At 26.9% G+C, this 14,445-nt stretch overlaps 2 protein-coding genes across 2 annotated transcripts; both read left to right on the top strand.

Moving 5' to 3' along the window:
- The first annotated feature begins 300 nt into the window (after positions 1 to 300).
- On the top strand, positions 301 to 1,415 carry LOC145842899 (beta-1,3-galactosyltransferase 5-like). Its single transcript, XM_082950374.1, has 2 exons — positions 301 to 512; positions 851 to 1,415. The coding sequence occupies exons 1-2, from the start codon at positions 301 to 303 to the stop codon at positions 1,413 to 1,415; spliced, it is 777 nt and encodes a 258-aa protein (XP_082806500.1).
- An 11,649-nt stretch (positions 1,416 to 13,064) lies between these two features.
- On the top strand, positions 13,065 to 14,198 carry LOC145842898 (beta-1,3-galactosyltransferase 5-like). The gene is made up of 2 exons (XM_082950373.1): positions 13,065 to 13,276; positions 13,616 to 14,198. The coding sequence occupies exons 1-2, from the start codon at positions 13,065 to 13,067 to the stop codon at positions 14,196 to 14,198; spliced, it is 795 nt and encodes a 264-aa protein (XP_082806499.1).
- Positions 14,199 to 14,445: the final 247 nt, after the last annotated feature.

Here is a 14,445-nt window from a genome sequence, read left to right as displayed (position 1 = left end):
TAGCTCCGAATATTAGTGCATTAATTAAAAACTACATAATATTTGACATAGTAGTTGCTCAATGTATAGAAACAAGTTGTTTCAAACAACTAATAATTTTAAAAAAATTTACTAATAAAAAAAATTAATTTTCAGCAATTATAATTTAAGCATAAAATTATGAATTATACTTTTTTGACTAATGGTTTTAAAATTACAATCTAAAAATATAATGATTAAAATGTAAATTTAGACGATTTTGTTATATTAAGAAAAATAAGAAAAAAATTTTAATTAACACAAACAGACTTTAATTGGACAATGGTAACCTTCATCAAGTCGACGGCCAGCAACATACAGCGGCGGATGTTCATAAGAAGAACATGGGCTGGGATAAGGTACACAAACTCCGGTCAGTTTCTGTATATTTTTGTTGTTGGAAAACCCGCAGATAATCAAACGTTGAAGTTCGTGGAAGAAGAATGGAGCCGTCACCATGACATTCTTTTGTTTGATGGCCCAGACGACTACATGTTAGTTATACAAGATGATTAATGAACTATTTATCTTAAATTATTTTACTTGAAAACATTTTTTAATAATGAAGATAATATTAATATACCATTTTGTTTGTTCATGAAATTCAAGAATTCGTGTTTTTTTTTTCTTTTTTGACTTGTAGTTATTAAAGTTAAAGACATTGGAAAATCTACCATAGCCTAGACTTCTGTGTGCCGTGAGTCAAGCTAAAGATAACATAAATTTTAACATACATTAAAAAACAACTTAAATTACTAATAAAAGTCGATAGTTAAACAAATAAATTATTTACACTGTAACTACTTTAATGTTAACTTTGTTGTCATTGTAGGCATATTAGGAATAAAACGTTAGCTGGAATGCAATGGGCATCGTCCAACTTGCCAAATGATTTTTACTACTCCTCATGCGATGACGACTTTATGGTGGACGTGGCCGTGTTTGAAGACATAATCAATTGGAACATAAGAAACACTATAACAAGAAAGTGGCCGCTGTTTCCTTTCATCTGCGTTTTTGGCATGGCCAAGCCTCACGTTGTCCGAGAAAGCAACAACAAATACTACGTCCCCTTCGATGAGTATTCCTGGGACGCCTGGCCCAGGTCTTGTCTAGGAGGATTTTATTCGAGCCAAGTCGGAACAATATCTAAAGTTTGGTATCACTCGAAAAACGAAGTTTTGGTGCGAATGGACGATGTTTGGGTGACCGGAGTTTTGAGGTTGAAAATAGGAATGCCCGATTATGCCGTCATAGATCCCGAACAAAAGGCTGCACACCATTTCTACGGGTTTAAAGGAAAGGGAAGTCCTAGAGATCATGATTTCATGCAAGACGAGTGGGAGAAATACTACGCCTTAATTAAAAAACGTGAACATTGCTTTTGCAGATATTAACTACGCTTTTACAACTAGATTGCTGAAGATTTTAAAACATTGGTTTAGTGTGAATTGCGAAAGAAATTATTATTTTTAGATTAACTTTATTATTTGACTAATCGTTAAAAAACTTATGAGTCTGTAATAAGGCTTTTAAAATTCTGAAATACAATTAAAATCCTACTAATATTTTTTTTAATAAAAAACAGCAATTCTTCAAAGCGAGTTGTACATTTTTGATTTTAGTTTTTCAAAATGGTTTGCAAAATAGTTTTAACGAAAAAGTCTCAGGCTAAAAAGAGACGTTTTAAGTTGTTAGCATGTTTTGTTTTATTAATTTTTAATTTAGTACGACTTTAAAATATACATTGAAGTTTATTTTAAAAAATTAAACAGGTTTTAAATTCTCTATTTGAAAGAAACTTTTAATAAAATTATGACTCTTTTTTATAATGATTTCTGTAAGGTCGATTCAACATTTTTATTTATTGCGGTAGGAAAAACTTATATGTTTAAAAAACTACGTGTGTTCTCTATTTTAATGAAAAAAATAAAACAAAGGGTTCGTAATTTTTAAGTTTGCATTAAAAGAAGTATTATATATATAGCTTAATATTACTTTGAAAATGTTTTAATTATTGTTGTACTTATGAAAATATTTTTGTTAAAAAATTCTTCGTTTAAATTTTAAATTACTTTTCACATTCATTTCTGATATTTGTATTAAAAAATTTTATTTAAAAGTTATGATTTTTTTTAACTTTATGTTTGATTTTTATTATTTTATTTATTTATTATTTATTATATTTTTATTTATTGAATTATTTTATCTTACAGACCAATATTAATCAATCATGTTTTGGTTAATTTAGTTTTGTGTTTACATCAGCTTTTTTTTACTTCTATATTCAATACTCATGGAGAAAGTTTTGGTTTATCTTTAAATTTCTAGTAAAGCTTGTAATTAACGACAACAGTATTAAACTGAAAAAAAAAAAATTTTAAATAGATAAATCGTATACATAAATGCTAGACATTGTGAATTATTCGCTTTACACCAAACTAAAACACCTCTTACAATAAAATTGTTTGTCATAAAAGTAGTTTTAGACTTCATAAACAAAACTCAAACTAGTTAAAGTAGCTTAGAGTCTTTTTAAACAACATTTTACAACTTTAGCTGCTACTGCCAAACTTCTTGATAAGTTTTCTTCAGTATGAGTATAAATACTTTTCCTCAATGAAATATTTTGTTTTATTTTCTGTCCCTAATGGTTTTAATGAATGAGAGTACAGTATGTAAAGTAGTTCACTTTTTAAGGTTGCACTTCCTGTTGAACTCGCACTTTTTAAGCGAAAACGCTGTGTTTAAAAGGCAATTTTGTATTTTTTTATAATTAGCTTTAAAAAATTTCCATTGGAAACAAACTGTTATTTAAAAAACATATTTTAATGAAATTAAACGAAAACAAACGAAAACGTTATAGAATTCTAGTAAATATTCAGTAATATCCATTAAAAAATCGAAAATAAATGACAGTGCTGTTTACATCTAGAAAGTTAATAGTTAAATATTAATAAGAAAATTGTAAAACGCCCTTAAGGTTACGCAAAAAGATATTGACCGTTTTATCTGTATTAGAGTCCTTTATATTTAAAATACGTTTTAAAAAATTGTTTATAAGGCAATGTTTAAAAATAGATTTTTAAATGAAAATTAAAAAAATGTAAATTTACTTTTCAGTCGATTATTTATAAAATATTTATGTAATATTAGGTTGCTGTTTAGGTCTGGCAGAAACTTTTTGTTGTTGATAAGCTTAAAAGCGCTAAAATCAAAGACTTAATAGGTGCGTTTATTAAATAAGTTTTTTAAGAAAAATACAATAACTTCTTTAACAATTAAGAAACATCTAGTACTATATACTAAAAAAAATAAAAATTTATTGTATAGAAAACAGAGATGATAAAGTGTATATGTTTTTAGGACGTAACAGAGTATTAACAGAAAAGCTAAACATAACCAATTAAACAAAATTCTTCGAAATATATCATTAAAGTTAACCTATGCCGAAAATAATAACGCCTTTTAACATACAGTACACAAATAACGCTTTCTTGAATACTACAGAAAGTATAGAAAAAAAAGCTAAACAATAAATTATTTAGTTGACAAATATAAAAGATAATGCAAATTACTAAAGGTAATGTTTACTTAAAATGTTCAAAAAATAATCAAACTACAATTAGCTATAGTATCAAACAGAATGATTAACGTGATAGTTAAATAATTTTGAAAATAGTATGATATAAATTAAACTAGGAACAAGCTATTTTTATAGTTAGTGGTAAAGGTTTATTATAAAAATTAATTCGCATACTGGATTTGCTAAAAAAGTTCATATAATAATCCATATGTTTTTATGATAATAAAGTTCATAAGATCGCATATTTATATATATTTATTCTGTAATACTTTTTTAGTATTAAAGTGTGAAATTTCATAAATCTAATTATATAAATCACTTGTGTTTAATAAAAATAAAGTTAGGGTCACATTTTAAAATTTTTGTTAGCCACTTACAAAATGTGTGTTTTTGCTTAATTTAAAGTTCCGGTCGAAAGATTTTTTAGTGGGCCGGATCCGGCTTGCGGGCAGTGTGTTGCTTACCTCGAAGATTAAACTATATAAAACTCTTTAACTAAAAATTCTTATTATTGATAATAGTATTTTACATTACCTATTTTTTTAAATGTACTTACGGTGTAATTTAAAAGTAAAGAGTCATCATACAAAACCTAGTCTAGTTTGATAAATTGTAAAACAACGTTCGTCCAAAACACTCTTAAGTTATAAAAATAGAGAAAAGTTAAGCTCGTTTTATATCATTCTTTATCAATGTTTAGACGAACGAAATAATAGAAAACAGCAAACTCAAGACCGCTTTATTTAAAAAACAATAATTATTTTACAAATAATTTTCCACCTGATCAATAACTATGCAATTTAAACACCAACAAATTTTTTCCTACGTAATCAGTTACCACATAGTATTTCTTTTATGATTGTACAACATAATTTTCTAATGTCAAGTTGTAATCAATAAAGTAAAATCCAAAATAAATTAGTATTTAATGTTACAATACAATTGTCAAATTTTAACCAACTATTATTATTTTAATCAGAGAGTCAAGCATTTTATACTTTATTATTTATCAAATGGTAAAAAAGTGCCATTTTTTTTAAGGATCTAGTGTACTAAAAGACATTTTGTTTATTGAGTTATGCTCCACGGATATATTTTAATGTCTTGTACAGAACCAATTAACTATCCTACAAAAAGTTCAGGCATTCTGTTTATACATATTCCATTGCTGAGGTTAAAATGCAAATACTTTTTATACAAACATCTAAACAACAAATTTCTGCTTGAGTTTCATTCATGACACAGCCAAAATGTGAGAGTTAAACCGGTAAATGCGAACTCAGCTAAATTGTGATTTATAAGCAGAAAGCAATAATCTAATCAGTCTTTTTTTACTTTTAATGATAGTCAACTTTGTTAAGATTTGACCAAAAAACTCCCAACTCAAATTCGAATAAATTTCCAACAATTATTTATGTTACGAAATCTCTTGTGGTATTTTCTATAATTAATGCTCCTAAAAGCTTTTTTCGTGAGTACCATTACTTCATTAATTTTTTCTTTTTAATTAGTTCTGCCCCAACACAACAAATATCATCTTATATTACTTTAAAAAAATGAATTATCAATCATACATATAGATTTTAATTTAAAGACTACTTTGTTTTATAAAGAACACAAGCTGTCTTTACTGCTTGCTCTTTACCTTTTAATAGCTTGCTGTTTACAATTTCAATGTGTTCTGATCAATTTAGGTTACTATCTATTATTACTTCTAAACACTTTTAAATATTTTACCTCTTACAACTATTTTACCTATTGTGACTTCAAAGTTTTTAGTAGTTTTACTAAAAAACTGTTTTAATATTATGAAATAGTATACTTTTAGTATTATCTATGTTTGAATTAAGTTTACTTTCTTTAAACCATTGTGAGACTTTTTTTAGTTCAAGATTAAGTTAGTCCCTGTCTTGTAAGTATGCATTTTTTAATTATTCTATATAGTAAGGTTTCATCTGCAAAACTTATAACTTTTAAGCTAGTATTGTTTTGTAGGCCATTAAAGTACATAAGAAACAATAGAGGTCCTAGGACTGAACGTTGTGGTACTCCAACGTAAATTTTTCACATGTTGATTTATATTATACCCTAAAAGATTAACAAACCGTTTTTTTTCAGTTTAATAAGATTTTATTACGAATTACATTTTTTCATTTAAACCATAGCATTCTGATTTGTTTAGAAAAACTCTTCTCTCGACACTGTCAAAAGCTTTACTTAAATCAAATAATACCGAACAATTAAATTTTAATGGAACTTGGCCCGCAGATGAAAATGACCGGCCCGCAAAAATCATTATTACAAAACTTTTTATCATACTTCTAAAACCAAAACTGTAAGAGTTTAGTTTTAAAAACATGTCTAAAAATGGCATTTCAATTGAATGTATACTGATAGAAACCCAATTTTTTCCAAATATTTTGTGTTGTTCTAACTTAGTTTGAGTATCTTTTAGTCAAAATACCCAAAGCAAAGTGTTTAATTAAATCTTATACTTTATACACCTACCTTTGTCAATTACCATGTCAAATCTATTTCCAATTTCTCAATCTACATTTAAAGTTGTCAACTTAAGAAATTTTGTGAATTAAAAGATTCAGAAAAGTGATCAACCGTATCCATATAATTAGATTCCAGCCAAAACCAAAAATTTTAGTTAAATTAGAATCCGAACGGATCCAGATTTTGGTTTAAAATTTTTATTCAGTCGGATCTCGATAATATTTTAAAATTAGGATCCGGGCGGATCCGGATATGAAAAGGCATTATCTGGATGGATCCGGATACTGGATTTGGTAAATCACTTATTCAAAATGCTCTGGCCCGCAAATGACCAATTTTTTTCTGATCTGGCCCGCTGAATATAAACGTTGCCCACCCCTAGGTTAGGGGTAACAGTGATAAAAAAAAATTATATATATAAAAAAATTTAAAAAAAATACTAATATGATGAAGAATTTTTTTTTAATTAAAAATAAAAAACAAAAAAAAACTCGTGCAAAAATATCTCCGTGCAAAATTGTCTACTCGTGCGAAAATAGCTCTGTGCAAAAATGACCCTTCGTCCAAAAAGGTCTATGTGCAATTTTTATCCCTTGTGCAATTTAGTACGCTCGTGCAATTTTGACACCTACCCTATCAAACCCCTTTTACAAACTCAAACAAAACTATACTGGTAGAATGACTGATTGATTTATGATTAAAAGGTTGTTTGTCACTTTTTTAATTATTTTATTTCTGTTAGATAATATTGAAATTGGTCTATAGTGATCATGTATTTTTATAGTTCTGACTTTCAGATTAAATTATATCATTATTTTCCACTGACAAAAATAGTTGAAGTATATGTTAAAAGTTTATATACAAGATTAACTTTTGAAAAGTCTGAAAGGATTCATCTATTATCCGGATTCAAAATGGCGTTATCCGGATACTGGATCTGTTAAATCACTAACTCCAAATGCTCCGGCCTGCCAAAGACAAAATTTTTCCAGATCCGGCCCGAAAAAATCGTTGCCCACCCCTAGTATAGAACCTTCTTTTGCAAGCCTCTCCTATATTTTTGGCTAAAGTTTTACAATTATTTATTTTTTCTTTGGAACTTTTATTAGTGTTAACAAACTTCGCCGGTGATCTTGCATGCAGGATAACGCTTGAGAGCAATGCTCTTTTTTACTATACTCCTTTTTTACAAAAAAAAGGTTCGAGCAGTAGAAAAGTGTATCTAGCCAGTTGCCGTTCTTTAGCTGTAATAGTCGAATCTTGATCGTTTTTATAGTTAACCACGTAGTACCGGACACATGACTTTAGCTTTTTAGTTTCTCTAGCATAAGATATGTTGAGTTCCACCTTGTATCCACATCTTGAACAAGAAGCAAGGCCTTTTGTTTTGTTTGTGCTTTTTAATGATTCTTGCATTGTCTAGCAAAAAAAACGTGAACATGATGCAAGGTAATATTCCAATTACTAAGCATATCCTGAATGTAATTACAAATGTTTTGACCAGTATGCTCACCCTCCAATTCCCAGCAATGCCAAATACGATATTTGCACTCAAATTTTCATTTAACTAATGCGCGGTTAAAGAAATATATGATTAAAAGATAAATATCAATTAAAGTTCTCCACTTATTGCTAAAGAAAAAGATACAACTTGAATTATTTTAAGAGTTTGTTTTCGTAACAATCTTCCACTCCAAAAAATAAAACATCAAATATTAGTAAAGTTCCATTAAAAATTAATTAAGATTTTATTATTAACAGAACATTGTTTTGAAAATTAAATATTAAACTGTTTGAAGTTATAACATATGTGTCATAAATTAAAATTATCCATTAAATAAACAAAAATATATTTACATAAAAGTATATAGCTAAAAGTATGGAAGCATCTGCTTTAATGTTACGTATTTAAATTAGATTTTTTTTTCTTTGTATAAGTAATTGACCTTTATATGAAAAATCTTGAAAAAAAAATCTTATTATAACTAATACTTTTTTATTTTAACTAACAGACTCTCAATCTAAGACGCAATTTTATGGTAATTTTTTTTAATTAGGAAAAACGTAACGTAAATCCTACAATCCTTGTTACAAGTCATTAATTCTACAATTGAATAAATAATCAATGACATCTAAATGGAGACTGATCACCATATCGGCCAAACAAAAGATACTTTAAATAACTACATGGTCTTTGTAAACTAGACCTCCCGACTAAAAACTCTATGAATTTATCCATAAAATATAAGCTTTAAAAATAACCTTAATAGAGATATTTAGAAAACAAATCCTGGTAAAGCCTGAGCTATGAAGATAAAATTTCACTGAACTAAGGTGAACTGAGGTGACCTGAGGAAAACCTTACTAAAATGGAATAACTACCTACAAGAATGTTCATTTTTTATATTCTCGTAAGAGTTGAGCTAAAATGTTATTTGAACCGAAATAGGTTCATGAGCAAACATAAAAACTAAACATATAATGAACAAGCAAGAGCGGTTATCTATAAGCTGAGACTAAACGCCTTAGCTATGTACTAAATTTTATTTGAGACTCTAGCAAAAATAAATTATCATCGTTTTTGTACTGTGTGCAAAACTCTAAATCAAAGTAGAGAGGGCTTTTATAAGTGTAACAAAGCACTGTTTTATCAATCCAAGCGTGAAATCATTAATTAGGTTTACATTTAATTTAACTTTTGACAAACAATTGAGTGAAATTCGAAAAGTTCACAGTGGTCTACCGGGTTCGAAAATCCGAATCTTATTTTGAAACTAGGATTCGTCCGGATCTGAGTCCGAGTCTTATTTTGAAATTTAGGATTTGGTCAAAGCCGAGTTCGAATCTTGGATTCGGTAGTTCACTACCAATTAGCATAATTATGCTAAATTAATTAGAGATAGATTAAAAGTTTATACTTACATAATTATAAATAAATTAATCAGTAATTTAACTAAGATAAGTAAGCGTATAATTATAAAAACAAAACAAACATAAATATAATAAAATAAGCGGCCAACAACAATCATAACAACTTATAAAGGTTAGGTTTATATACTTACTGTTGCTTGCATAAATTAGGTTCAACGTTTTTATAGTAAAATATTCTATAACACTTAAATGATAATCATTACGTGCTTTACTTATAATTGAAAAATTACTATCATTATAACTACTTACTCAATCAGAATTGTTTAATAAGTGTTGGGCAATCGCCGATGACCTGATAGATGGTTTTTCCAACCCATGTCCATCCAACTTCTAAAAGATTTTTAATATGTTGGTGTCTTCTAATATGAAATCTCTTGGACGATCTGCCGATATACACACTAACACAGTGGCTTATTTAAAATTCCAAATTCCTTATAAGTTGGATGGACACAGGTTTCAAAAAATCATCTAAAAGGTCATTAGCGATCGCCTAACACTTATTAAACAATTCTGGTTGTGCAAAAAATTATAGTTCAGTTTTGAAGGTTTTTTTGTGATTCAAACTTTACAGCGCTACAACTTTTTAAACGAGTGTAGCTAGACTTTTAACTTTTAAAAATGAAAACAACACATACTAGTTTTAAATTATTTCATTTTAATGTTAAAACGATCATCTATATTTTTTTGTAATAAAATACTAAAAACTTTAGTTCCTATATTCTAGTCAGATATAGAATTAAGTAAACAAATCTTCGACCAAATATATAATTTTCATAGTAATTACTAGTTAAATTTGAGGAAAAGTTAATTAAAAAAAGTAGTTAGGTAGAGAAGTAAAGTTACAGCATTCATTTTTTGTTTGTTTAATAGCATAAATAAGAACTACTTTTAAGTTTTTATTGTTTTTAAGTAGATTTATTCTTTGCTGTACTGTTTTTAACAAAAAAAATTAAGTATTTTTTATCTTCTTATAATCAATAGAAACAACTTTTGTTATTTTTAAAAACTTAAGGTTCTTTAAAAAGTCCTACTGAGTCATAAGAAAAGTTAAATAAAAAACATAAAGTGTAAAAATTTAAAATGTGTTTAAGTTAAATTTTTTTACAAAATAAAGTAACTACAGTAAATTTAACCGTCTAAAAAAATGTGTTTTGCATTACAGAGTTCTGTAAGTTTTCTTGCTAAAACTATCTTTTACTAAGAGTCATGCAAATTTTTAAACCAATACTTCAACATACAGTAAATCCTCAAAAAGTTGGTGTTAACATTACTTATATTTTTTACATTGTTAGTTATTGAGCAATTTGCAAAATTTTTAGGTTAACAATAAACTTTGTAGTATTTCTCCTTGGTAAGCTAAACTTGTAACTTGCATTGTAGCTACGTTAGGTTGTAGCAGCATTTTGCTGTAGCAGACATGTAGCTTTTGTTGACATATTACAAATATTACAACAAATATATCTGATAAAGTATATAGCATACTTGTAAATTATTTGTAAATGTGAAACTTGTTTTTTAACATTTATTCATTATTGCATAATTTATAAAACCGTTTAACATCCTCACAAAAAGAATAGTTGAAAAATAAAGTTCATAGCTAGGAATTGCCTGTTTAAACGTTAGAAAAGAATAGATCAGTTCATTAAACATCATTTATATAGTTTTAAAACTCTTAAAAAAAACTTTATTAATCTATATACTTGTTATAGTATATACTATTGTTACTGTAATTCTAAAAAGGGTTAGTTGCATTGTAAAGTATTTAAGACTTTTCGTAAATGTTTTTTAACTGCAGGCTTATTTTTTGATTCGGTTTATGACTGAAAATTTTTCTTTGATAAACAGTATATATATAATTCATTAAAAAACTTCTGCACAAGTTTAAAATGCAGATAAAAGTTTGACTAGATGTATATTAAAATACTGTTTAATTTATAAAACTATTTTATTAATTAAATAATAAAGAAATAGTTTTATGATGTGTAACAGATTAATTTGTTTTTACAAGTAAATATAGTGTAGGAATAATGATAACAAATTATATTTAAAACAAAATTAAACTTAATATTAATTACGATAGAAATATCAAATTACTAAATTTTTCAAAAATTTACTTGTACTTTTCATGTATTATGTAATAGAAACGTACTCAAGTTATAAAAAAAAAGAAACAGAGATATTTAATTAATAATAGAATCATAGTCTAGTAATTAATAACTTTATAATACAAAAACATGGTAATAGTTTTGGAAAATTAGACCAGATACGATGTTGTATTTATTTTTACAAAATATTTTATTAAACTCCTTTTTTATTTGAATTAATTAATTTTTTACATATAATATATTTATACAAAGTTGTTTTACTAATTTTAACAACTAACTGGTGTTAAAAAATATATTTCTATGATAACTTAGTAATCTGAAAAAGCTCATAAAGTTGAGCTATAAAACTATCCGGATTTTTTTTTTATCTTAACACTATAGCTAAAAATCAAAAAAGATTGTTTTTTTAAGTTAGTTGTATAGTGTAAATGAGTTTTAGAAATGACAAACTATTTAATGCTCTTATATAATTTAACATTTATAGAAAACTATGAATTTTTCGTTCAAAATAAGAAAATGTTTTATATGGATTGTGTACAGTTTGATATGCTTCAGTTTCATAACAATGTATAAGCTAGACTATTTATATATATCAACGAAAAGTACAGAACTGAAGTAAGTAAATGACTTTTAGTTTTTTTTCTAAGCGGTAGAATATAATTGCCGACATTTTAATTAATATTTAAGAATTTCTTTTTATAGATAAAACTTAAAGCTGTTAATAAACAATATAGGTTTTACTTGTAAATACAGTCATTTCAACACCCTAAAGTTTAAAATTATTGCAATTAAAAGTTAAACTAAACTATAAAAAGTCTTATAATTAATTTTACCCTATCTTTTGAATTATAAATTTATGAAATTAATAATTTTTACTAATCAAGCAGCATGTTTTTAATTTTCAACTACTTCTTCTTTGTTTTTATATAGAACCAACGAATTTACTTTATTTCAGATTAATGAACAAGGAACTCATAAACACTAACACAGATTATGAAAACAAAAACATAACTTATAATGAAAATACAGAAGAGAAAAATAAAACAAAACCTTTTACAAGCAATCATCCATACGCAACAAAATATATTTTGGAACCTGAAGTCAATTTAAACCCTTTTTGTGAAAAGACTTGCAATATTAGTAAAAGTTAGTGAAAGTTCTGCAAGAACATGTAAATAAAAATTTTTTATTGATTTTTCTAAACTTAAAAAAAATAGTTTTTAAGTAAAAATATTTTCTTGCTCATAGTGATTAACAACTTTAAATTTACTCTTTGAAAACAGCAAAAAAGCTCTATAAAGTTTTAATTATAGTTATAGTCTTTTTTAGATTGTTTTGTTGTAGTTTGCTAAGGTAAGTAAAAAAGTAGTATAATAATTTTCAAAACTTAAGAAATAATAAAATAAAACTTAGACTAGTATTTAAGTTTAGATGCAAGATTTTAAACAGTCATTTTTGATTTAAAAGACAAGTAGTACTTTTTTTTTTAGTATAACGACTTCGAAAAAAAAGTTATTTAAATTTTTATGTTGTAAACAGCTTTTTGTCACTCAGTACAACTGATTTAAAAAAAAAAAGTAACTTGTACAAAAAATTATAGGCTTCCGTTTTAATCAATTACTTAGCTCCGAATATTAGTGCATTAATTAAAAACTACATAATATTTGACAAAGTAGTTGCTCAATGTATAGAAACAAATTGTTTCAAACAACTAATAATTTTAAAAAAATTTACTAATAAAAAAAATTAATTTTCAGCAATCATAATTTAAGCATAAAATTATGAATTATACTTTTTCGACTAATGGTTTTAAAATTACAATCTAAAAATAAGAAGATTAAAATGTAAATTTAGACGGTTTTGTTATATTAAGAAAAATAAGAAAAAAATTTTAATTAACACAAACAGACTTTAATTGGACAATGGTAACCTTCATCAAGTCGACGGCCAGCAACATACAGCGGCGGATGTTCATAAGAAGAACATGGGCTGGGATAAGGTACACAAACTCCGGTCAGTTTCTGTATATTTTTGTTGTTGGAAAACCCGCAGATAATCAAACGTTGAAGTTCGTGGAAGAAGAATGGAGCCGTCACCATGACATTCTTTTGTTTGATGGCCCAGACGACTACATGTTAGTTATACAAGATGATTAATGAACTATTTATCTTAAATTATTTTACTTGAAAACATTTTTTAATAATGAAGATAATATTAATATACCATTTTGTTTGTTCATGAAATTCAAGAATTCGTGTTTTTTTTTTCTTTTTTGACTTGTAGTTATTAAAGTTAAAGACATTGGAAAATCTACCATAGCCTAGACTTCTGTGTGCCGTGAGTCAAGCTAAAGATAACATAAGTTTTAACAAACATTAAAAAACAACTTAAAATTACTAATAAAAGTCGATAGTTAAACAAATTAATTATTTACACTAAAACTACTTTAATGTTAACTTTGTTGTCATTGTAGGCATATTAGGAATAAAACGTTAGCTGGAATGCAATGGGCATCGTCCAACTTGCCGAATGATTATTACTACTCCTCATGCGATGACGACTTTATGGTGGACGTGGCCGTGTTTGAAGACATAATCAATTGGAATATAAGAAATACTATAACAAGAAAGTGGCCACTGTTTCCTTTCATCTGCGTTTTTGGCTTGGCCAAGCCTCACGTTGTCCGAGAAAGTAACAACAAATACTACGTCCCCTTCGATGAGTATTCCTGGGACGCCTGGCCCAGGTCTTGTTTAGGAGGATTTTATTCGAGCCAAGTTGAAACAATATCTAAAATTTGGGAGAACTCGAAGAACGAAGTCTTGGTGCGAATGGACGATGTATGGGTGACCGGGGTTTTGAGGTTGAAAATAGGAATTCCTGATTATGCCGTCATAGATCCCAAACAAAAGGCTGCACACCATTTCTACGGGTTTAGTGGAAAAGGAAGTCCTAGAGATCACGATTTCATGAAAGACGAGTGGGAGAAATACTACGCCTTAATTAAAAAACGTGAACATTGCTTTTGCAGATACTTGAAACAAAACAGTCTGTAACACATTTAAAACTAGATTGCTGAGAAATTTAAAACATTCATTTAGTCTGAATGGCTTAGGAATTTATTATTTTTAGATTAACTTTATAATGTGACTAACCTTTAAAAAAAATTATGAGTTTGTTATAAAGCTTTTAAAATTCTAAAGTACAACTAAAATTCTACTGAAAACATTTTAATTTTGATAAAAACAACAATTCTTCAAAGCGAGATGGACATTTTTGTTTTTAAATTTTAAAGATATTTTG

Source organism: Thalia democratica, chromosome 8, assembly GCF_965202585.1.
Source record: "Thalia democratica chromosome 8, ktThaDemo2.hap1.1, whole genome shotgun sequence".
NCBI classification, from domain to species: Eukaryota; Metazoa; Chordata; class Thaliacea; order Salpida; family Salpidae; genus Thalia; species Thalia democratica.
The sequence above is the reverse complement of the archived record's forward strand: the minus strand, read 5'-3'. Positions and strand labels throughout refer to the sequence as shown.